At 44.5% G+C, this 25677-nt stretch overlaps 1 protein-coding gene across 4 annotated transcripts in view; it reads right to left on the bottom strand.

The window, feature by feature from the left end:
* DAGLB (diacylglycerol lipase beta) overlaps positions 1-25188 on the bottom strand; it is a 32368-nt gene extending 7180 nt beyond the window's left edge. For 2 of the 4 annotated variants that reach the window (XM_004459694.3, XM_004459695.3), the window contains exons 1-9: positions 24969-25188; positions 23508-23659; positions 14476-14647; positions 13211-13469; positions 11614-11736; positions 10880-11004; positions 7150-7276; positions 5086-5169; positions 3024-3101 (exon numbers count right to left, since the gene is read on the bottom strand). In XM_004459694.3, coding sequence (XP_004459751.1) covers positions 3024-3101; positions 5086-5169; positions 7150-7276; positions 10880-11004; positions 11614-11736; positions 13211-13469; positions 14476-14647; positions 23508-23659; positions 24969-25063 — 1215 coding nt within the window. In that variant the 5' untranslated portion in view covers positions 25064-25188. The remainder of the gene's footprint in view (positions 1-3023; positions 3102-5085; positions 5170-7149; positions 7277-10879; positions 11005-11613; positions 11737-13210; positions 13470-14475; positions 14648-23507; positions 23660-24968) is intronic. The other 2 variants (XM_071211135.1, XM_058285763.2) reach the window with 2 other exon arrangements.
* Positions 25189-25677: the final 489 nt, after the last annotated feature.

Below are 25677 nucleotides of genomic sequence, written 5' to 3'. Positions count from 1 at the left end.
GACCAGGAGCCATGTGTGTTGTTGTCTACTGCATGCCTGACACCTTGCACAGAGTTAAACATGCAGCAGGTACTCGATATTAAAAGGAATGAATGGATGACACATCAGGAACAGCTTTCTATGTCAATAGATGCATTTCTGTGGCCTTTTTCTGTAGCTACACAATATTTTCCTCAATGGATATACCACAATTTATTTCAGCTGAGTCCCTATGGTTGGTAAGGTTTAGACTGAAATGCTTACTCTTTTTTTTTTTTAAAGATTTATTTTTATTTATCTCTCCCCCCCCCCCTCGTTGTCTGCTCTCTTGTCCATTTACTGTGTGTTCTTCTGCGTCTGCTTGCATTCTTATCAGGTGGCACCGGGAATCTGTCTCTCTTGTTGCATCATCTTGCTGCATCAGTTCTCCATGTGTGCAGCGCCACTCCTGGGCAGGCTGCACATTTTGCATAGGGCAGCCCTCCTTGCACGTGGGGCTCCCCTATGCAGGGGACACCCCTGCATGGCATGGCACTCCTTGCACACATCAGCACTGTACCTGGGCCAGCTCCACACGGGTCAAGGAGGCCCGGGGTTTGAACCATGGACCTCCCATGTGGTAGGTGGACATCCTATCCACTGGGCCAAGTCCGCTTCCCCCACTACTCTTTTTAAGTGACTTCAAAACAAAGTTCTAAGTCAGTGATGCTGTTTCCACTGTTCCTCCAAAGGCAAAAACCGAGACCTTAAGAAGTGAGTTCTAGGAAGGTCAGAGGATGGTTGAATTTTTAAAAATCAATAAAATTTAAAACTTCCTAGCTGTTCTACCAAACAGACTCCTTGAAAATGAAGCAGAGGAAGTGGATAGGCCCAGTGGTTAGGGTGTCTGTATACCACATGGGAGGTCCGCAGTTCAAACCCCGGGCCTCCTTGACCCGTGTGGAGCTGGTCCATGCGCAGTGCTGATGCGCGCAAGGAGTGCCCTGCCATGCAGGGGTGTTCCCCGCGTAGGGGAGCCCCATGCACAAGGAGTGTGCCCCGTAAGGAGAGCCGCCCAGTGCAAAAGAAAGTACAGCCTGCCCAGGAATGGCGCCACACACACGGAGAGCTGACGCAGCAAGATGACGCAACAAAAAGAAACAGATTCCCGTGCCGCTGACAACACACAGGGAACAGACAACTGGGGCAGGGGGGAGGAGGGGGGGAGGGGAGAGAAATAAATAAAACAAATCTTTAAAAAAAGAAAAAAGAAAATGAAACAGGTCCTATAGTACAGACAAGCACCTGTGGCTCAGCAATAGTTCTGGAGTGTTTACTTTCTGTAGGTTACTGGCTAGGCCCTGAGACAGGACAGGCCCAGGCTCTGTCCTTAAGCAATTATATTGTAACAGGAAGAGGAAGAAACTTGGTGTAAAATGAGTGACTGCTCTGAGTCATCTCTAAAATGACTGCAAATTCTGAAATTTCAGCAATTTGATAATTCTGCAAGTAGGATGTTAAACCTGGCATTATATAAGAGAAATCAAAAAGAAGGCATCAATGTTCTGTGTACATTCTGACAGCAATTCCTAGCTACAAAATTCCCTTTTACTATCCTGCAGCTGCACAATGCAGTCAAATTCATTCAACATTTATTAGGCACTGACCCTGTCTCTGGTTCTGGGGGTTTTATGAGCGCTGAACAGAAGAAAACACAACTGCAGTTGGTGAGCCTCCCTGGCACAGGCATTAAGCCAATGAAATGCCAAGATGGTTTTCAGCTGCACGGCTTTGGCATCCATTACTGAGGATGGCACCGGAGCTAAAACCCAGCACAACTGAAGCCAAGAGCAGAGAGCAGATCCTGCCCCAAGGCCTCAAGCAGCTGCCTTCCAGGCCGGAGGGTAAGAGCTGTCACCAAAAATCTTATCCCATGGGGCCTGGGGGAAGCCCCAGAGTCAGGCCTAAGGTCCCTGTCAGAGCAGAACTGCAGCCATGGCCAGCGCCACGCCCCCTAGCCTCCGAAGTACTTCGTGCTTGGCTGGCTGGAGTGTCCCTGGAATAATCTGATTCAGGAGTCACTGGCATCAGCACATGCAAGGCTTAATGATTTTCTTGTTTTCTCTTCATGTACTTGCATCCAGGAATAGTTAAACTGGAGTCTTTTATGAATTGAAGAACAAAAAGAGAGCTAAGGGTTAAAGAAAAAAGGAAACATGCCAGGGACTTTCAAGCTTTTAACTAGTGGTAGAAAAAGCCCACATTTTAGTCAGTTGCATGGGGTCCAATCATCTGCAGCTGCACTATCTAATATATATATTTTTAATTAAACATTTTATTTTAAAAATAGTTAAAACAAACACACACCTACACCAAAACGAGAAGTGTATAAAAGAAGAAATCTGCTGTCCCCGCACATCCTGCAGACTTCTCCCCTTCCCCAGGGGTGAATCAGTCCAAACTTCCCCCAAGTATCAAAGCCTCAGCTCTGCAGAGGGAGCGTCTATCCTTCAAGAGGAGCTTATGTCCCCCCCCCACCCCCAGTCCCCCAACCCTGAAATAGTGACACTGAGGAACTTGGCTACTGCTATGCCTGCACAAAAATCTTGTGGAATGATAGGCCAGAAACCAGCAGCCTCTGCCATCTGCCTCTGCGAAGGGGTGGTACAGTTTAGTTTCCACTAATACTGCTTTGTATTGTATGAAATCTTTTTTATTCCCTCATGAGGATGTGCTATTTTAATTACTGCATTTTGCATTCTGAGCCACAGACCTGAGCTCAAATGCCCCATCTGACACTTATTTCCCACATGGCTGCAAGCAAGCTACCCAATCTCTCTGAACCCTGGTTTTTTTCTCTTAAAAAATAAAACAACCTCATAGTGTGATTGTGCGAATGAACAGTGTAAGAATCAAAAGCACTTACTTAGTCAAGCATTTGGGACATGGTCAGTATTTCCTACATGGTTAGCATTAATGGGAGAGATTCAGCATTGGAAAAATTCTGACCCCTGTGATTTTCTCTACCATGGAACATTCCAGATCACAAACCCCAGAGCTTATACCTTGTGTGCCAAACAGTCTTGCACCTCACACTCTACGTCGAGGGTCTCACTCTCCGCTGAAAGATCAGTAAGGATGTCCTATTAAAAAATGCATGGAGAAAAGAGGCCGTGATTCTGTGAAGTGCCTGAGGCTGCCTGTTGGTCCCTGTTCCCACAGTATACCTGCCTGGGAGCAGCAGGGGGGTCCTGCCTTCTAGGTCAGACTGCTGAGCAACTCAGCCCTGGACGCTGGGACTTGGGAGAGAAACCCAGCAGCAGCATCCTGCTGGAAGGACCTGGGGGCTGGTGTGAATACCAGGGGACAGGATGAGCCACTGCAGGCATCTAAGAAATACTCTCTGCCCGCCCTCACACACATTTTCTAGGTGCCCACAAAGCATACAGCTCTTTGCGAGGGTTTTGAACAAAGCACAGCTGCAGTCCTGAAGGAGCTCATGAGAGAAAAGGCCAAGTAAGAGACGCATGAAACTAGTCTCAGCCAGGGATGGAAGGACAGGGGGAACTTCACAAAGGAGGTGGTGCCCGAGCTCCACCTCAGAGCAAGAGCCCGACTTCGGGAAGAGAAGTGGGAAGGGGGTTCTCACATGAGGGCCAGCCTGACTGGCCACCGAGGCCCTGCCAAGGGGTGAGCAAGGGTGCAGCCTGCAGGCTCTCAACACCTTGCAGCACCTCGAGCACAGCTGCGGAGCAATGGCTGAACAATGGCATGCAGACCTACGAGGCAGGGCTCCCCACCTACACCGCAACTCATTTGCATGGCCAGAGCTCAGGACCACTGGTGTGCAGTGTGCAGAGAGGAGGCTGGGAAGGCGGGCTGGACCGGGCCAGGATGTATCTGCAAGCTAAGGATGCAACTCTGCACTGAAGTCAGTGGGAAGCTGCTGGAGGTTTCTGAGGTGTGGTAACACCTGACCTGTGTTTTAGGGATACTCTGTGGCAGAAAAAAGGGCTGATGGGGAAGGTGAAGGACCACAGACCCAGACAACTACACTAGGAAACAGGACCAGGAATGCAGAGGAGACAGCCAGGGAATGGGCCTCAGGAAAGAACTTCATACACTATAGACTGAACTTGGCAGGTAAGGGAGGGGGGAGCCGAATGACAACCACACCATTTCTTAAATGGGCAACCTGGGAGGCACTGGGTAATTAATATAAACAAGAGGCCTGAGAGGCAGAGAAGATCCTAGAGAAGGTGAGGTGCTTGGTTCTGTGGTACCAGAAGCTAGAGCCACAAACCTTGAAGATGGGTGAGACTGACCCACAGAACTGGCCAGAAAGGGTGGAGGGCACTGAGGGTAAAGCTTTGGAATCTCCTTCCCTTTTCTGAATCAGCAGCAAAATAAGAACGAGGAGATGAGAGGAAGAGTGGCCAAGAAGAAACTAAAAAGCACTGCACAGAGATGGGAAGAAGAAAGTATCAAAGGGAGGAAGCCGTTCAGTGTCCGTGCAGGACAAAGAAGCCAGGTCTGAGAAAAACTGAAGAGGAATAAATGGGGTGCTCGCTGCATCTGGAGACTGAGCAGGCCACGTGGGCAGCGGCAGAGAAAGTCAGCCAGGGAAGCAGCCTAGCAGATATAAGGGGCCTGCCAAGGACACGGAATAGGGACTCATAGGTGCTGATAAATGGTTGTGTGATTCTTGCCAGCAATGCCGGCTGTGGGAACAGAAAACTAAGGTGGTTGGTTCGGCCAGGTTTGGGAACTGGCTGGCACATAGGGCATCAGGTGGGAAGGCATTCAAGCAGGTGTCCCTTCTAGAGTTGTAACTGGCAAGCCCAAAATTGCTGTCATGTAAGTTTCTGATGCATCTTAGCTAAAAGGAAATTACTTCATTTGTTTTTATAAAGGAAGTATTTTACAACCCTGAATTTACTTCCCCATTTCATGTCCCCATAAGTTCCTGGTTTTTCTTTCTGTCTAATGCTGTTACTTAAGAACGATTTTTCTCAGTTCTGGCAAAAAAAGGATCTAGCACCCGCAGCTTGCTTTCGCCGCCTGTTGTGTTACTGTCTGCCCTCTGCTTCCCGCCGACCTCCCAGGTCTAAGGCACCGGCTCCTCACCTGGAGAGACATGGTCCCGCGCACAGACACCACCACGGCCTCCCGCTGGTGGTCCAGGGCCACTAGAAAGGGGAGCTCGTACACCTGTGGAGTGAAGAGAGGCAGGAGGCATCTCAGGACGTGCACTCAGGCCACTCCAGTTTCCCTACTACTACAGCAGCTTAGGACTACAATGAACACCCCGGTTCCCATAACAGAAGGAAAGGGATACATTGATGGGTTCTTTCCACTCTTTACATAGTAAGACTACTTTGATCCTCTAAATGAAAGGCTTTAATAAAACATGACATTATATATGAAACATCTTTTCTTTCTTTGCTTCTCTTTGAACCCCCCAAAATCCAGTCTATGACACTGCTGCACTGTTAACCTCATCTAACTTTATCTCCATCATTTAGTCCTCAGCCTCACCAGGGTAGTCAATGGATAAACTGAGTTCTGTGGTGACCAACTAAAGATTGATCTCTCAAGGCAAGGACAAACAAGTACATGTGTTCACCAAAGACTCTATTCCCATTATCCCCACCCTGTCACCTACCAGGGGCGGGGCAGGGACTAGGCTCAGCAGCATTACTCTGCAATCGAATGCAAAGCCAACCAGTCAAGACCTCTCCAGAGTCCCCTGATTTGTGTTAAGTCTAAGTAGGAGTAAAAGGTTTTGGGCCTTGTAAGCACTCATCATTTTGCCTCCACAGCCATTAAGGGCAGGCATCTGAGCTCATGCCTTTAGGCTCAGGGTCCCGAGAGCACATGAAGAAGGTTCTAGACACAGGAGACCTTCGTTAGAAACTCAGCTGCCTCTTTCCTGTTGCATGATCTCAAACAAATGTCTTCGGTTCTCTTAGTCTCTGGCTTCTCATCTTTAGACAGATAGATGGACTATCACCAAGCTCTCAGGGTTGGTGTACAGACTAAAAGGTGCCAATGCCTAGCTCGTGGGAGGCATTTGACCACCGGTAGCAAAAGTGATGATGATGGCCACTTGATTAGGGTGAGTACTTATTGATCTGCAGCAAGCAGAAAAGAGACTGCTGACTTCATTTTCCTTGCTTCCACAGGGGAGGTATTTTCTTACTGTGAAACTATGTATGGACTCCTTTAAAGAGCTCAAAGAACAGACACATTCTGTGAAAAATTATCTTCCTTAAAATAGATCAGTTCTTCCTCTCATTACCATTTAGAAAAAGAGCAATGCAGGGGCTATCAGTGGTCCCTAAACTGGGCTGCACTATGGACCCTCTGGGATTATTTTTAAAAGACGGATGCCTGGTTCTCATGTCCAGGCACTATGATTTAATTGGTAGGAGTGTGACATGGGCATCGGGTGAGGGTGGGTTAAAAGCTCTGCACTTGTGTAAAAGCCACTGGGCTCAGCAGCAGTGCTCCAGTGGACTGTCTGACATGGAACCACTCCTGAGTGGTACTGTCTCCAGACATGCAGATTTAATTGATCTAGATGGGATGGAACCTGGGCTTGGGGAGTTTTACACACTCCCCACATGACTCTGTTGGGCAGCAAAGTTTTCCAACCACTGTACCGCGCCAGAGGTTCTCACTTTTAATGGGTCTGAGAATCACCTGGAGAGCCAAGAAACACCACCAAAACACAGAACTGCTGAGGCCCTGCTAAGTTCCCAGGTACGAGAACCCCTGCAGCACACTACTGTGATGAAGCCCAAGACCCAGAGACAGGGCGTAATAACCCGACACACCGTGTGGGATTAATACCAACTGCAACTCATTGCTCTTCAAGAAAAGATGGGCATAGTCACTAACGTATCTCCTATAAAGATTTTTTATTCCATTTATGTCAAACCTTAGTTCTTAACCTAAATATATGGACATGGGTAGGCTTTAAGGTAATCTGTGAAAACCCCTGAAATGGTATGCAACTTAGGGGAGGGGTGTTTGTATGTGTGTGCATCTACGCATATTTTTCTGGGAAAACTATGCATAATTTCCATCAGAATCTGAAAGGACTCCAGGGTCCAAAAGAAGTAAAGAAACAACATCTTATGCTAAACGTAACAGAAAACATCCTGAAAATCCTGCCATCACAAGTACCTTGTCATGGAAGCTTATGTGGATGAAATCTCTGTACTGTAGGCCAGTCGTCTGCAGGATGGAGCCAAAATGACATCTGAGCCCATCCCCTCCAACCAAGTCATGTTCTGCTATTCTGTTTCTGCAACTAAAAAGGGAGGCAAGAGCATTACCACACCGGCCTGAGTCCCCAACCAAGGAACATCGATCCCTGCTGTCATGTTTGCCCAGCAAACATAAGGACTGGACTCTATCACTTTCAGGACTTAGGATGGTGAACATATATGACCTCTAAAGGATAAATATTTCTTTGGGTATACCTTTTACCAGCATTGTGACTTCTACAATCATGTTAATGGTTTACATGTCCAAAAAGTAAATTAAATCAAGAAGGATAGGAAAATCCCTAAAACTGTACGCCAAAGAGATGCAAAGGAACCAAACCATTTAAAATGAATAACATATCCATTCTGGAGAAGAAACAACAAGAAAGAACTAATCCAAGTAACTTCTAAACACAGTACCCTGCGTCTAAAAACTAAAAGAACTACAAACAAACCTCACGCTCTACTTGAGAGATCTGTTTGTTTGTAGTAGTATTGGTATAGTAGTTGGAAATTACTTTGTGTGTATCATGAACTGAGCACAAGTAACTTGCTAGTGATGCTGGGTGCAGGGTTTTCGTCGGAGAAAGCAGATACAGCTATGGTATAGGAAAAGGCAAGGAAAAACTCTGTGGCATTGGAATAGAATTAAAAGATATCAGCATAAATTCATAACCTGAAAAATAAATATATATTGGCCTGAATTCTATGAAACAACTATTTTGTCCCCAACTCTGTCCACTGAAGAGGGTCTGAAGCTGTGACACCCTAGGAGCAATGAACACACTTGGATCCTGCTTCTAAATACCAATCCCCAGAAGAGGGTGCCTGATTCCAGGGAAAGTACAAGGTGAGCCTTTAATATCTTATGTCAGAAAATGAGGAAGCACTCAAAAAATGATGGGCACATAAGAAAAGGACACTGGAGTCATCCTGAAGGGCCAAATCTTATTACCAAATGAACAGCATAACCCATTGAATAAAATAATAATCTGGGGAAGCGGATTTAGCCCAGTGGTTAGGGCATCCGTCTACCACAGGGGAGGTCCGCGGTTCAAACCCTAGGCCTCCCTGACCCGTGTGGACCTGGCCCACGCGCAAGGAGTGCCGTGCCACGCAGGGGTGTCCGCCGCGGAGGGGAGCCCCACACACAAGGAGTGCGCCCCGTAAGGAGAGCCGCCCAGCATGAAAGAAAGTGCAGCCTGCCTAAGAATGGCACAGCCCACACGGAGAGCTGATGCAACAACAAAAAAAGAAACACAGATTGCTGTGCCCGCTGACAACAACAACAAAAAAGTGGACAAAGAAGAAGATGGGGAAATGGACTTTGGCCCAGTGGTTAGGGCGTCTGTCTACCACATGGGAGGTCCGCGGTTCAAACCCCGGGCCTCCTTGACCCGTGTGGAGCTGGCCCATGCGCAGTGCTGATGCGCGCAAGGAGTGCCGTGCCACGCAGGGGTGTCCCCCGCGTAGGGGAGCCCCACACGCAAGGAGTGCACCCATAAGGAGAGCCGCCCAGCGCGAAGAAGGGAGCAGCCTGCCGAGGAATGGCGCCGCCCACACTTCCCATGCCGCTGACAACAGAAGCGGACAATGAAACAAGACGCAGCAAAAAGACACAGAAAACAGACAACCGGGGGAGGGGAGGGGAATTAAATAAAAATAACAATAAATCTTAAAAAAAAAAAAAAGAAGAAGATGTAGCAAATAGACACAGCGAACAGACACCCAGGGCGGGGGTGGGGGTGGTGGGGGTGGGGGTGGGTAGAGGAGAGAAATAAAAATAAAAATAATAATAATCTGTGAATACAAACAATAAATAGAGAAGGAAAAGTTCTTCTTTACAGTACAATACCAACAGAATAATGAATTTAGAAAAATCATCATTTTGCAACTATCCTAGCAATAAGATTCAGACAAGAATCATCAATGGATGCTAAAACTAAAGGGTGAAAGTTTAAAGAAGAACAGCATATTTAAATTGTCTCAAAATAACTCCCCAAGATTACTTATTATTTAGAGCAGGGTTCTTAACCTTTTTTGTTCCACAGGCCCCTTTGTCAGTCAGGTGAAAACCATGGACCCCTTACTAAGTCCACACTATATTAAATAACATATTATTTAATTAATATATCACACCTGTACCAACACATCCCCACAAGAATTTTTTTTTTTAATTTGAATTCAAGCTCACGGACCTCTTGTTAAGAACCACTGATTTAAAGGGAAGAAAGATAACTCTTCTGCGAGACTCCTGGCAGACACCAGCTTAACCCAGCATCAACATCAACATCAAAAGTAATGGGACAGGGAAGCGGACTTGGCCCAGTGGTTAGGGCGTCCGTCTACCACACAGGACGTCCGCAATTCAAACTCCGGGCCTCCTTGACCCATGTGGACCTGGCCCACGCACAGCGCTGATGCGCGCAAGGAGTGCCCTGCCACACAGGGGTGTCCCCCATGTAGAGGAGCCCCACGCGCAAGGAGTGCGCCCTGCAAGGAGAGCCGCCCAGCATGAAAGTAAGTTCAGCCTGCCCAGGAATGGCGCCGCACGCACAGAGAGCTTACCCAGCAAGATGACGCAACAAAAGGAGACACCAATTCCCATGCCGCTGACAATAACAGAAGTGGACAAAAGAAGAACACGCAGCAAATGGACACAGAGAACAGACAACTGGGGCAGGGGTGGGGCGAGGGGAAGGGAGAAAGATTAAAAAAAAAAAAAAGGGACAAATGGCACCATGTGTCTCCTGGTATGATGTAAAAGGGGGACACAACATTCCTTATGTAGCATTCCTGCCAAAAAGGCATAACTTGGATGTAGCTCAGTGATTGAGTGCCTGCTTCTGATATACAAGGTTCCGGGTTCGATCACCGGTACCTCCTAAAAACAAAACAAACAAACAAAAAAACATTTCCCATTGGGGAACAGATGTAGCTCATGGTTGAGCACCTGCTTCCCATGTATAACAAGGTCCAGGGTTCAATCACCAGTATCTCCTAAAAAAAATAAATAACTCAAATCTAATCATACGAGAGACAAATGCAAAATAAGATATTTTACAAAATATCAGGACTATCGTGTTCAAAATGTCAATATTGTGAAAGGCAAAGAAAGGCCAAGGAACTATTTCAAAATGGAGGAGATTAAGAAGACACGACAATGAAATGCAATGTGATCCTGGACTGGAGGGAAAATTGCTATGAAGGATAATATTGGGACAATCGGAAAAACTTGGATACAAACTGTAAATTAGCTAATGATCAAAAATGAAGTTCCTGAATTTTATAACTGTAATAGTTACATATGAGAATGTCCTTGTTCTTAGGAAATACATGCAGAAGTAATTAGAGATAAAGGGGCATAATCCCTGCAGCTAAAACTCAAATGGTTCATGGGAAAACATGTGTATGCATACACAGATAGAGAGTGACAAAGCACTTGTGACAAAAATGAGTCACAACTCATGTCCATAGATAAAGGATACATGGGTTTTCTTTGTACTGCTTTCACAAGTTTTTGAAATATTTCAAAATAGATTTTTTTTAAAAATGGGAAATATAATTATCTTTAGAAAATATAGTACCATCACTAGAACAAGCTACATCTACAAGGAAGATGCATGCCTCAGGCCCCGGTGACCTACCAGTCTCCACCAATCTTGCACAGTCCTGTAAATGGGTTTCTGTAAATGTAGAGAGGCCACCCATAAGCAGCTGCAGCAAACTGCATATAATGGTGGCAGTTTTCTAATTCTGCATCCAAATCATCCTGGAAGACAAGGGAAAAAAGTGTTCTGTTCAGGGGGACCCTTTACAGAGAAGATCTGCACACTAAGATCTTTAACATGAACTCAAATTCCTACTTCTCCGCTTTCCTCAGTGAATAGAATGCAGAGAACTTCCATAGGAAAACTGGTCCTTACATATAGAAATGGACTCCTCATTTTCTAGGAAGGCAGCAAGTACAGTGGGGGTTAACCGCAAAACAAAAAACAAACAAATAAAAAAACCATTTTCCGACTCCTGTGGAATGAGCTGGTGACTTCCTGCCATCATCAAGCACAGCTAAACTGTTCCTTCTCCTCCACCAAGAGAAGAAGGTAAATACGCCCTGGAAGAATCAATTTTTCTGACAGGTAGAGTTCAACAGCCAATAAAAGAAGCTGTAACAATACCAAGGATGGTGACCTGGACAGAAATGTGGTCCACTGCCCCAACTGAGGTGATGAAGAGATACCTCACCTGACAGGTGACAAACTACAAATCAGATCCAACTCGACTACTACTGAAACTGCTGCTGGCTAGCAGTGTATTTTTGTAAATTTCACATGAGGGTAAATGTCAAAACCTGTATGATGAAATGGGAGACTGGAATTACCTGGGAGGGCCCTGGGGAGTGGCTGATCACCGCATCGGGTTCCTGACGAATCCTGGTGTTATCCTGTTGCTGATGGAGCAGCGTGAGGCCCGCTGCGATGTCGCTGGGCACCAGGTCCGTGTCCTGGATGAGAACCACAGAGCTTGTCATAAAACCCGGCAGGAGCTGCCGAGGAGCTCCTTCAAAGTCAGGGTTATATAGCTCAGATACACACACCCATGTATAAAGAGATTTTAAAAAATCATTTTCTTTGTAGAACTCCTTGTATACAGGAAGTTTAACATTTTTTTTTTTACTATTCCTTCCTCAGACAAATCCACCGGAGAACCTAAAAACTTTGCTGATCTCTTATCTTAAATTTTACTTCAAGTGACAGTTATTTTAAGTCTACTTCAAAATCCTTTATAACATGGAAGAATGGACAAATTCTCTATCTTTGTAGTAATGACCAATTTTAGCCCAAATTTATACTCATATATCTCAAGATTCTGTGACGATTTTGTTGAAACTTAGTCCATGATAGAGATCTGTGAGGCTGACGACCTTTATGTTGTGGGTATGGAAAGCCTCAGAACCCCAAGCTCGAAAAGCAAGTCTTCTTGAACCTGTCCTTCCCCCTTTTTCTTCAGGATTGATATGGAGGAGACAGGAATCCTTTAACCCACTAGAAACGGCTGTGTTCTGGCTGGCCACTTGGCCACAGAGCCATCAATTCAGCATAAGATAGAGATTAAGACATCTAAGAAAAACAAGATCTTCTTCCTTTTTCTAAGTTGAAGTAGTGTTTGAAGATTATTTAGAGGGACACACTTCTCTGAGCCCTGCAGAGAGGCTGCTGCCATGGCCTGGTGTTGGGCTACAGAGCCGGCCCTGAAGAGGGCAAAGCCAGACCCCACCAAGTGTGACAGAAAGACACCAAGAGGTGTGCAGGGTGGCAGCAGAGCTCCCCAGCCCTGACTGGTTTCAGTGCTGACCTGACCAGCAGTTTATCGGAGATTATATGCAAAGATAAAATCACACTGGATGTGAAAGAAAAATGAGTATTTCCAAATCACGGAAGAAACCGCTCTAGAATGATGATACTCTTCTGCATTGCAATAATCTCTTCAAACTTTTCTTTAAAAACAGAATATTCTAGTACTTCTATCAGGATATAAAGTGGTAAGAAACAATGTCTGATACTACCTTGGACATATAATGACACTGCCTATACCTGGTATTTGCTGAGTACCAGCTAGATATAGGATACGTAAAAAAAATAGAGGATACATTAAAAAAATAACCAGCAGTTGACTCCCCAAAAGTAAGGCTCCAGTATTTAGTTCCTTTAAAAGCAAATTCAAAATCTTGACAATGTAAAGAACAGGTATCTATGCAAGAGGTGGGGTCTGAAAACGCATGGCCTTTGAAGTTATTTGGTCCCGAGTACTCATCCCTGGTGGAATAGCTCCCCACCCACATACCCCCATATATTCCAGGTTCTCTAAAGCTATTTTTGAGAACGGGGGATTGACTCAAAACGCAGAGTACTCATCTTAACACAAGACGTATTTACTTAAACAGAAGAAAAAGATCAAACCAGACCCCTTCAGCTTACTGAAAAGTAGGTTGAGAAAAGTTCTGCCGTACTCGAAAAAGCAACTCGAGTATGGTCGTCTTTCCCAATGCAACAGCACAAGAAGTTGATTCTGGTTTCCCACACGCTTGTAGCTGCTGTCTTGAGGCCATTAAATAACTGGCTTGAATCATGACTATCCAGGTGACAGGGACCAGCAGAGGAATATGGAGCCACTTTCCCCCCCAGTGGGTCAAAGACAATGATAATGGTAACCACAGTAGAGGCGATGATAATCCAGCTGCAAAACAGAGAGAGGAAAAGACTTGGTGACTGTGGGACCGATATCCATATGCAGGAGCCAGAAGCTCCTTCTTTTGGGTTTGGCTTTTTTATCTGTACAACTGAGGCTCCAGTTACCAAGGAGGACATGGGTCTCCCAAAATTTGGCTGAGGCAAGCAATTCACTTCTTCTGGAAAGTTCCTTATCAGCCCAGGACTAATCCAGGCCCCACAATCCAGAGCCCTAAAAGTAAAGAACCAAAGAAAAAAGCATCTGTCTGGAGGGTAGAGCTGCAGTCAGGGAATGGAAGCAGCTGCCACTTCTTCTCCCCGGCCTCCTGACCCACTGCATGGCCCAGGCCCTTACTTCTTAGTTCTTCAGGGTTCTTCTCAGTCAAACCAAGAGAATGTAGTCACGTCACAGGATCCTTTCCTAGGTCCTTCATTCCTGTGAACAGCATTTATACACTGCCCACAACACGCAAAGCCCTGCATGTTCATGCCTGCGTGTACTACTGAGAAGAAAAACCTCTGTGGAATGACTCTGCTGACCAGCTGTGAGACTCTGGAATGGCAGGAAGAGCAGCAAGTCCCACCCAGGGGATGTGACTAGATACTCCCTAACATTTTTAATTTAGCCTCCACAATGTTAAAGCCTTACCATTCCAGAGTATTATTCCCTGTCACAATTCCTGACACTCTTTCCTCTCATCCTACCTTAAGTTTTTGCACTTGTTTTAGTCTTTAGTTTTCTTCCTTCTTAGAAGAAAAGGGAGAGAATAGCGAGAACCAGTAAGGGAGAAAACCAATCTAATAAATGCATAATGGAAGATGAATTATCTCTTATATATATATAAGCAACTGTTTCTCTACCTCTCACGACTTACTCAAAAAGATGCAATTTCCAACTAGTTTAGTAAAGCTCCACATGTCAGGGTGCTGTCGTGTTACTCAGAAAGGCCTGTATACCTGCATCGCAAATGCATTTGTGTCAATAAACTAAAAGAGAAGACAGAAGACCTCACCTGACAACGACAGTTGCAATTATGCCATTCACAACTATCTTGTCACACTGGACGCCATGTGCCACCCAGGCAGCCCCCAGAGAAGCCCAGACCATCTCTGGCAGAAAGAGCGCTAGACGGATGTAAAGCAGCTTAGACATAGATTTCCGTGGTGCAGGGTTACAAATGGTTCCTGAAATACAGAAAATATTCAGATTGGTCACTGAATGCTTCCTCAGAGATGAAAAGCTTCCTCGCTACATGGCGGGAGCTCCTAGAGCACAGCTCAGCGCTCCACCGCACTGGTACTGGAGGCAGGCCCACTGTCGGGCTTTTCCCATTTGTGATCAGTAATCAGGGCTCAAGTCTGAGAGCCAGTGAAGCAGTGAGGGAGGGGAAACATTACCAAAAGCCTCAGATTCATTGCTTACACTTGCTAGGGATTAAACACACATCTGGGTTCTAAACAGGGACCATATAATCATTGTCCAAATTGGGATTTCTTGGGAACGAGATGGAGTGCTATTGATAACTATGCTGGGACAACAGGCAAAAAACACAAGTGTCCCAGGCAAGCGAGATAGTCTCCCGAGTTCTAAGAGCCAGGAAAACAAGCTCCAGAGGCCTCTACTGTTCCAGGCACCAGCCTAAACACTTCACCCCCAATTCCTGTGAGATATGAAATAGTCAACCCTCATTTTACAAATGAGGAAACTGCAGTTCGGGTTTGGGTAGTTTAACAGCGACTCTAAAAAAAAATTCCAAGTCTGTTTGCCTGGTTTCTTTCCCTCACCAATGCCCCATGGTCCCCATTTTGGAGAGCAAACAATTCCAATGTACAAAACCACATGAAGGAGACTAACATTGCAGTAAGACTTTTTTTTTTTTGAGGTACCAGGGCTGGGGATTGAACCCTGGACCTCATATGTAATAAGCCAGTGCTCAACCACTGAGCCACATCAGCTCCCTGACATGACATCAGACACAGAAGGGGGACACAGGGGAGGGGGGAAGGGGAGAGAAATAAATATTAAAAATATATCTTAAAAAAAAAAAATCTGCATACACATTGTTTCCTGAAGGGCTGGGATTCTTTCTCTTTTTAAGATTTATTTTTTATTTATTTCTATCCCCTTCCCCTGCCCCTCCAGTTGTCTGCTCTCTGTGTCCATTCGCTGTGTGAAATTCTGTGTCCACCTGCATTCTTGTCAGCAGCACGGGAATCTGTGTCACTTTTTGTTGTGTCATCTTGCTGCGTCAGCTCTCCATGTGTGCGGCACCACTCCTGGGCGGGCTGTACTTTTTTTGCACAGGGCGGCTCTCCTTGAGGGGCACACTCCTTGAGTGTGGGGCTCCCCTATTTGGGGGACACCCTTGTGTGGCACGGCACTCCTTGCGTGGTCAGCACTGCATGTGGGCCAGCTCACCACATGGGTCAGGAGGTCCTGGGTTTGAACCCTGGACGTCCCATGTGGTAGGCAGATGCTCTATCTGTTGAGCCAAGTCCGCTTCCCAGGGCTGGGATTCTTAACAAGAAAATGCTGGAATGCTCCCAGCAGTACCTGGACTGGAAACTCCAACAGCGATGACAACTATTGCTACTGCATTAATGAAATAAACATAGAAACAGGAAAGTAGGATATGGAGTTATTCTGAGTACAGTTCCCAGAAAATTTCCTTAACATACACCTTTAGGCCTGCCTAGAAAAAAAGATTTTATTTATTTTCTTGTCATCAAAATAAACTCAAGATAAAGCGTTGCCAGTGTGGACAAGGTGTTTTGAATGTAATGTCCTCCCTGCAGTATTTGAGAAGTAACCCTGTCTTTCTTCATCAGGCACAGCGATTTACATAAAAGCAACAAAAAGAAGGCCTATGTTGCAGAATCTTTCCATCCACCACATTAACCTTCTCTGGCATGAGGTCAGCAAACAGTTCTTGCGACACAAATGTAGAACAGTGTCAAAGAGATGCTCCACGATCAAAACCAAGTGTGGCAGAATGGCAGACCTTGTAAGGAGGCTGTTCGTGTATCAACAACTTCGCAGTCACCAGGGAACCTTCCCAAATTAAACCTCCCGTATGGTAGGAACAGGAGGCTTTCATCTGGAATGTTCTCAAATCAAAATCAGAAACTATCACAACAATATCAACAGGTTTTTCCCCAACTGAGCTACATTTATGACCAAGAAAAAGAGGACAAATAAATACATAAGCATCAGTCTTTTGAATAAAGATGACTGATTTCTATTTGTTCCAAATGGTCTCTCTACAACTCACTGGTGTGTGCTTTAGAGAGGTGTAGCAGTCAAAAGCTAAAGAAATGTTGTCTTTCAGCTCAAAAAGATTAATTATTGAGATGGCACAGGAGATAAAAGGGGCAAGGTAAACTATCCATGTATTAAGAATAACATTTACTAATGCGAATATACTTAAAATTTGCAATTTCCACAGGTAATGTAAGTAAATGGTCAAAAGTTCAAACCGTGTCAAGTAAAAATTAAGGCCTCCTTCCATGCCTGAGCCCCAGCCCCTCCATTCCCTTTTCTAGAAGTTAGCCAGTTATTTATGCATCCTGCCAGAGACGGTCTGTGCATAAACAAACCATATATAACTTTAAGAAAAAAGTAGCAAACTATTTCCATGTCTTGTACATTAGCATATTGAAAACCATTCCTCAGCTGCTCACAAAGCATTTTCTCTTTTTTTTTTTTAAAGAGAGGCATAATAGAACATCATACCTAACCCAGCCTTTGACTGGCATTAGGTTTTTCCAATCTTTTATTCCTACAAACAGCACTGCAATAAATTTCTACTGTGAGTACTTCTTCACACACATGCAGCTCTCTAAGAAAAAAACACACACACATGCAGCCAAACTGGCCTGCAAAGAGATTAAACCAATTTACCCTTCCACCAATAAAATAAGTCACCTGTTTCTGCACATCCTTTCTAACTCAATGTACTAAGTGAATTCTTCTTATTGTGACTGAGATCGAACACTTTTTTTATACATTTAAATTTGTGTTTCTTTTACTGTGAACTGTTTAGTAGCACATTTTGCTACTATTGGTCTTTTTCTTATTTATTTGTAGAAGCCCAAATACATAAAGAAGATTGGGTCTTTGTTCCATGTGTTAGAAATATTTTTTTCCCTTTCTGTTTGTTTTTTCCTTATGATATTTTTCACTGAAATTGACACAATATTTTTAAAATAGCCACATAGTATTATTTATTTGTAAAAATCTGCAATTAAACCAACATGTTTTTATAAAATATTGCCTTTGGTTCAGTTGGAATAGCTCTAGTCACAAAGAAAAGAAAATCCATCCCACACTGGTTTAAAACTAGTAAGGACAGTGTTGACATGCCCCAATCCCAGGACCAGCTCTGTCTCCCTGTGATTCTCGCAGCTCTGCCCTTCTTTGCATGTCACCTCTTCTTGGACTATGACTGCACATACAGCAGCAAGTATGCAGCTTATCCAAGCACACAATCACGCAGAAGGAAAATGATACATTGCTCCTGGATCTCTCCTGGAGAAGTAAGGAAGGACTTTTCCAGAACCTCCCAGCAAATTCTCTCTGAATTACAGTGGCCCAAACAGGGTCACATGTCCATTCCTGAATCAATCATGGACAAATCAGGATCATCTTGAAGTTGGACACCGAACCAGTTTCTCTGACACATACTTGGTGGGCAGGGGTGGGATGGGGGTTGGGGAGGCCAGACCAAAACTGGTTTCTGTTTGGAGGAGGCTGCTGGACAAACAAGCCACCACACTTTCTAACCACTAGTGTACAATTCAGAGATATGAACATCCAACACAGGGCTGTGAATGGACCCTGCTACCTCCAAAAACATCCAAAGAAAAACATTTAAGGGGAAAAAAAGTTTGCACTTACTTCTTCAAATCTGAGCTTCCTATGACAGCCTGTCTAATCAGAATGTGAGATGAACAGACAGGGCACATAAGTTAAATAATGCTATATCTGAAATGACACCAGCCTAAATACTTTTCAGAAATTCTGCCTTCATGTGAAACAGCAATATAATGCTAAAGCTATACTGGACACACAGTTTCTTCTTTTCCTTCTGCAACTAGCACCAAGGACAATCTGTGCTGAACTATAGTAGCATTCTACTTTATATATATATATATATAAAACACTACAGTAAGCAGACACATCCATGCTTCTTAGTCATCCAAAACCTGAAGGTCTTTTTCCCATAAAACACTTTTTGCCACTGACACTTCTCCCCTCTACATTTCTCCCCGTGAATTACCATCCAGTAAATTTCAGTCCACTTTTCTGAACTGTCAAGATCTCAGTTCTGTCACCCACTGCATCTGCCACCTCCTCCCAGTTTCATCATGTCCTGGAATCTGATAAGCATTCTCCCACATCCTGACCTGAGCAGTGATAAACCACTACAACACGCTGGACGGTGCTGACGGCCCGGGGAAAGAGCCCTGAGCCTGCCAGACAGCCCTGCCTTGGACTGATGGAGACTTATTTACAAATGCTTTGCATTAGTCACCAGAGTGCTCAGCTCATCTAACAAATCGGGAAGGTTCCCAATGCTTTCAGAGATATTCCAGGTAAGTGCCTGCAGAAAACGACATCATGTAGGGAAAAAAATTACCATTAAGAATAAGTACAGGGAAGTGGACTTGGCCCAATGGCCCAATGGATAGGGTGTCCGCCTACCACATGGGAGGTCCGCGGTTCAAACCCCGGGCCTCCTTGACCCTTGTGGAGCTGGCCCATGCGCAGTGCTGATGCGTGCAAGGAGTGCTGTGCAGCATAGGGGAACCCACCCACAAGGAGTTCGCCCCGTAAGGAGAGCCGCCCAGCGTGAAAGGAAGTGCAGCCTGCCCAGGAATGGTGTTGCACACACGGAGAGCTGACACAACAAGATGACGCAACAAAAAGAAACAGATTCCCGGTGCCACTGACAAGGATAGAAGCGGTCACAGAAAAACACACAGCGAATGGACACAGAGAGCAGATAACTGAGGGCAAGGGGGGAAGGGAAGAGAAATTAAAAATAATAATAAGTACAACTCTTTCAACTCAATAATAAAAGGACAAATAACCTAATTTAAAATTAGGCAAAGGACTCCAATAGACATTCCTACAAAGATATACCAAAAAAATAAAAACCACACAATTATGTAAAGTAATAATTAAAAAAAAAAAGAAGATATACAAACAGCCAGTAAACACACGAAAGGATGTTCAGTATCACTAGACATCAGGGGAATGCAAACCAAAAGCACAATGAGGTACCACTTCCCACCCACTAGGATCAGATAACAAGGTTGGGAGGATATAGAGCAACGAGACCCTCACATATTGAGATGGTGGGAATTTAAAATGGATGCAGCCACTTTTTAAAAGTTTGGTGGTTCCTACAAATGTTAAACATAGTTACCATATGTATTAGTCAGCCAAAGGGGTGCTGATGCAAAATAACAGAAATCGGTTGGTTTTAATAAAGGATATTTATTTGGGGTAGGAGCCTACAGATACCAGGCCATAAAGCATAATTTACTTCCCTCACCAAAGTCTATTTTCACGTGTTGGAGCAAGATGGCTGCCGACATCTGTGAGGGTTCAGGCTTCCTGGGTTCCTCCCTTCCTCAAGATTCTCTCTGGGTTCAGAGTTCCTCTATTCCCAGGGCTTGCTTCTTTCTGAGCTCAGAATTACTCTCTTCCTGGGACTTGCTTCTCTTTCCTCTGTGTGTTGACTTCCTGGCTCCAGCTTAAGGCTTCAGCATCAAATTCCAATATCAAAAACCCTCAACTCTGTCCTTTTTCCATGCCTTCTATCTGTGAGTCCCCACCCACCAAGGGGTGGGTACACAACGCCTTACTGACACAAGAGGTTTACTTGATTAAGTAAATTAAGTTTACCTGATTACTTAACCAAGTAAACCTCTGAATCCAACATAATCTCATATGCCCAGACGAAAAGACCAGTTTACAAACATAATCCAATATTTCTTTATGGAATTCATCAATAATATCAAACTGCTACACCATATAATCCAGCAATCTCACACCTGAATACACCGAAGAGAAATGAAAACATATGTCCACACAAAAACTTGTACATGAACGTTCACAGCAGCGTTCACAATAGCCCCAAGCTGGAAACCCCCCACATCTATCAACTCATTAATGTGTAAACAATGGAATATCATTCAGTCCTAAAAAGGAATGACAGGTTAGCCGTGGACGCCTGGAGAGCGGCAGGTTCACTGTGAAGGTGGTGGTGGACAAGAGGTTCCCTGAGGGCACTGGGCCCCACGTGGCCTCGAAGAGGTGGAAGGCAGCACCTGCTTTTGATGGACTTGGCAGCCAATGAAAGGCCAATGCAGAAATGTTTTCTGCAATGTTCATGCAGACTTTTTCAGTGATTTTGAAGATCTTTTTGATGATGATGACATCCAGTAAGATACCATCCCACTGTGCACATCGGCAAGCCTGTTACATAGCCGTGTGGGGGATCTCACATGAGTTTTAAAGAACTTGGGGAAATCACTTGAAGTTAGGATATGGTTAACTAAGACAGAGGATGCTTTGCCTTAGCCATCAGGAAGATACTTGTTAATCTCTGAATATGAACAGCTTTTGTCCTTATTTCAATTTTTTACAAAAGGAATGGCATTGTTTGCAGGTTTCTTATAGGTCCAGCTCAGCAACTGATAATGGCTACAAAGAATATTACTATTTCATGTTGCTCTTGAACTGAAGCATGCTTCTTAGACCAGGGAACACCCATGCTACACAACTTTAGCAATCCAGTTTCACAGGTCTACTTATCAAGAGAAACTGTACTCAGTGAACTGTAGTTAAGGAACTACACCTGAGGAATGTTGGCCACACCTGGACCTAGTTTAGATAAGAGTCAAAGCTGATGCTGTCTTGGGATGAGATTCTGGGGACCCTGGATGGAGTAAGAATATTTTCACTATGGGAGAGAAAAGAATCAAATAAATGGAATACAGGGGAAATAACGGGATATTACTTTTGTGGTTAGATTATGACTATGGCATCCACTGAGGGACACTCTGGTGCCCTCTCTTAGTCACTAATTCTGGGGGAAGCTCACTGCTCTGTCATGGGTCAGTCCTATGGAGAGGATGCAGAGGCTCAAAACAGATCTTCTGAGGCCAGTCAGTGCTCACACAATTGAGCTCAGGGGTGGATTCTCCCCCTGAAGAGAGACCTTCAACCAGAACAACGATGCTAAGCTGCTCAAACATTCCTGACCAACAGAAACTGTTGGTCTTTTCAGTCCCTAAGTGTCGGGGTACTTTATTACTCAGCAACAGATTACTAAAAGAGCTGTTCTAGTTCCTTTGACTTTCCATATAAAATTTAGAATTGGCTCATTGATATCTACAAAAAAGCTTGCTGGGAGTTTGCTGGGATTGCGTTCAATCTAGAGATCAAATTTGGGAGAAATGACATTTTAACAATATGGAGTCCTCCAAATCATGAACACAGTTTTTCCTTCCATTTATTTAGGCCTTATTTAATATTTTCACTAGTGTTTTATAATTTCCCAAAAAAATACCTTGAACATATTTTATCAGACTTATTACCAAGTATTTCATTTTCTGGTGCTATTGTAAATTATATACATTTTAAATTTTAAATTCAAGTCAATTGCAAATTATTGCTAGTATGTAGAGACATTATTGATTTTGTTTGCTGACTTCATATCCTGAGACTTTGCTAAACTGATTTATTGTAGGAACACTGTTGTATATTCTTTGAAACTTTCAACAAATGTATATTATATATATACAAATAACATATAATTATATATAGTTTTTGAAATTTTCTTGTAGACAATCATAAAGTCTTCTTTTCTGATATGTGAGCCTTTATTTCTTTTTCTTGCCTTCTTGTACTGGCAAGAGGAGTGGTAAGAGTGATCATCCTTGCCTTGTTCCCAATCTTTGAGGGAAACTATTCAGTCCTCATCATTAAGTATCATGTTTGATGTAGGATTCTTTAGATACCCCTTATCTGATTAAGAGAATTCCCTTCTATTCTTAGTGTGCTGACACTGGTTATCATGAATGGATATGGAATTCTGCATAATGCTTTTTGGCATTTTTTGAGAAGATCATATGATTTTTCTTAAGTTTGTTAATATGGTGAAAAACATTTATTTTTAAATGTTGAACCAACTTTGCATTTGTGAGGAAAGCCCACTTGGTCATAAATGTGTCATCCATTTCATACAAAGCTGAATGTGATTTGCTGTAATATCTTTGTATGGCTTTGGTATTAGGTAATGCTGGGATCATCAAAGAAGTTGAGGATTCCTTCCTCTTCTATTCTCCGGATGAGACTGTGTAATTGGTATTATTTCTTCCTCCAATGTTTGGTAGAATTCACTAATACAATCACCTGAGTCTGAAATTTTCTTTTTTGGAAAGTTTCAACCTTTATTTGATTGACTGATTATTCTAGCATTTCCTAAGAGAACTATAAGAATTTTCTGTTATCATTGTGTATTTTTCTATTTCTCCTTGTAGTTATGTGAAATGACATATATACATATATTATACTTAGAGGTGCATAAAATGTTAGAATTGTTTTAGTCCTTGTGAATTGAATGCTGAATTATAATAAACTGTCTCTCTTAAAAATAGAAAATGAAGTGTTGATAATGTCACAGCATGAATGTATCTTTAGAACATTATACTAAGTTTAAGCAGCAGCCCAAAAGACTACATTGTATGATTGATTCCACTTTCACAATGTCCAAAATAGAGATAGAAAGTAAAGTAGTGGTTGCCTAGGGTTAGTGGAGTTAAGGGAAGTGGGGAGTGATTGCTAATGTTTTCCTGGGCGAGGATTCTTTTCAGAATGATGAAAATCTAAAATTGATGTGATAGTTGCACAACTCTGCAAATATACGAAAAACTGTTGACTTGGTATGCTTTTTTAAAAGGGTAAATTGTAGGAGAATTATATCTCAATAAAGATGTTAAAATAAAAAGAACAGAAAAGGCTCCTCTTTACCTTTCATGCTGACACACACAATGGCTGACACAGTACATATTATTACTGCCAGGAGAACCATGAGAACAATCAGGTAATTGCTGAGCAGAGCTCCGCCAACACAGTCCAACTTCCTTCTGTACCTGAGATACAAAGTCAGAATGCCGATCCACCTGTTCAGAAACAGAGGCTTTGTAAGATATGATACAGGAAATGAAAGATGTTACTATTTTCCAAAACAAAGGCAAGGTTTGCTTTGGGATAAATTCTCACCAATAACAGATCTACTCAACCAACTACAGAGTACGACTTTCTTTTTTTTTAAGTGAGCTTTACATTTTCCATGCTTATATAGAATTGTTCTTATTCTATACCTGCTGTAATACATGAGAGGCATTTAAAGCCATAAACAAGCAAATGTAACATGAGCAGTTGGAAAACAGCCCCGTAATGACTCAGAAACTGATAAACCACCAAGTTATATTCTTGCTAAATTAGTAACAAGTGAATTTTTACTCGTGTGTATCAATGAGAAATTGACAAATACATTGTAATCTGGTGTGTATAAAGTAAAACAAGACGGTGGGAAGTAAGCTACGCAAAGGTGTTCTATGGTAAACACTGATAAACATGAAAGGATGCGTTTTCATAAACATACTTTGTAATTCAGTGCAGAACAAGGAAAGACAGCACGGAACAATGGAAAGTGATGAGTAATCCATCCCATAGAGGGGTTCAAGCAGAGGTCAGCGCATCACTTCGCAAGAATGCTGTATTAAGGCTTCAAGCCCATAACTTTTTATGTTTTGGTCAGTTTTGTGGTTACAAGGCCGGTGTCTAGAACTAACAACGGGAAAAGATCTGGGAAGGACCTGGCCCTGAAAAATATAACGCTGTTGAGAAGCAACTCGTAACATCTCATGGTTTTAGTTTCCTTTCCCCTCAGGAATCCTTAATTTGATAACAATTATATCTTTCCTTGGCAAGACCCTCTGGGAAGAGGCTTCACGTTCCTAATTCCACTTTCCCGCTGATTCCAAAGGGAACCACGATACGACACTTTCAAAGACAAGAGCGTATCTCGCAAGCCAGTCTGCTTCTCAGGGAATTCGGCCACCCTGAAGGGGAACTACCTCCCATCTTCCACTCTGCACCTACAAGGTGCCTTGCTTTTTCCCTCGATGCGAGTGGCTGCTCCTGGCTCTAAACACAAACTACCCGGCACGGGTCGGCCTCGAGGAAGGAGACTCCCCAGGCCATCGCTGTGGTCGGCCACGACGCCCTGGCCTTCCAGGGCCTCAGTTCTCCGTCCGTAAAATGGAGCCGTACAGGAATTGGACCGATCTCGTAGGGCAGCCGTGAGAACTAGGTAAAGGAACGCCTGGCAAGCGCTGGGCCCTCGGCACGTTGGCCACTTCTTACTCTTAGCTTCTGCAGGCAAAACCCGCCCCGCTCTCTCCTCCAGCCGACGGCCGCCCTTACCACAGCACTCGCAAGAACAGCTCCAAAAATCCTGGGAAGACCAGGTCGTCGCTGGCGATGGCCCAGCGCCGGCCGAAGAGCACCATCCCGGGCATGGCGAAGGCCCCCGGCCCGCGCGTCCCTCTCCCCTCACGGAGCCTCAGCCTCCCGGCTCCACAGCTAAACTGCCCGCGACGCGGCGCAGGCGCATTTAAGAGAGGGGGCCGGCGCAGGCTCACGCTACTGTAGGGCCGACGCACGCGCACTGAGCCCCATCTGGCCTCCACTGGATCCCTCTGCGCCTGCGCGGATTCGCTGGCTGTGGCGCTCCCTGGCTCCCACCTGTCTGTGGAGATTCTGTCGATATTTTCAGTTTATAGATGAGGACTTTTCAAGGCCCGAAGGATTGGTTAACCCAGAGACACAAGGCTATTAATGGCGGGTCTGGGATTCATATCTAGGTCTGTGAGAACTTTGCGTCCGTCTGAAGTTCCTCTGGCTGCTTGGGGAACCCGGGGCATGGCCTGATCCCTCTCCTTCCTCCCTAGCGGGCCGCTCTCAGGCCCGGAGCCTGCCTCCGGAGTACTGACCGGGTCGGCCGGACCATTAAGCACCTCCGCTTTCCCCCCACTCTGGGCCGAGCCACCCGCGCTCTCGCTTGGAGTGGTCTCCATCCCTGCGTCCTTCTGCCCTGACCCCCGCATGCGTTCTCAGGCAGCAGCCCCGGTGG

The sequence above is a fragment of the Dasypus novemcinctus genome, chromosome 23 (assembly GCF_030445035.2).
Source record: "Dasypus novemcinctus isolate mDasNov1 chromosome 23, mDasNov1.1.hap2, whole genome shotgun sequence".
Classification (NCBI taxonomy): domain Eukaryota; kingdom Metazoa; phylum Chordata; class Mammalia; order Cingulata; family Dasypodidae; genus Dasypus; species Dasypus novemcinctus.
The sequence above is the reverse complement of the archived record's forward strand: the minus strand, read 5'-3'. Positions and strand labels throughout refer to the sequence as shown.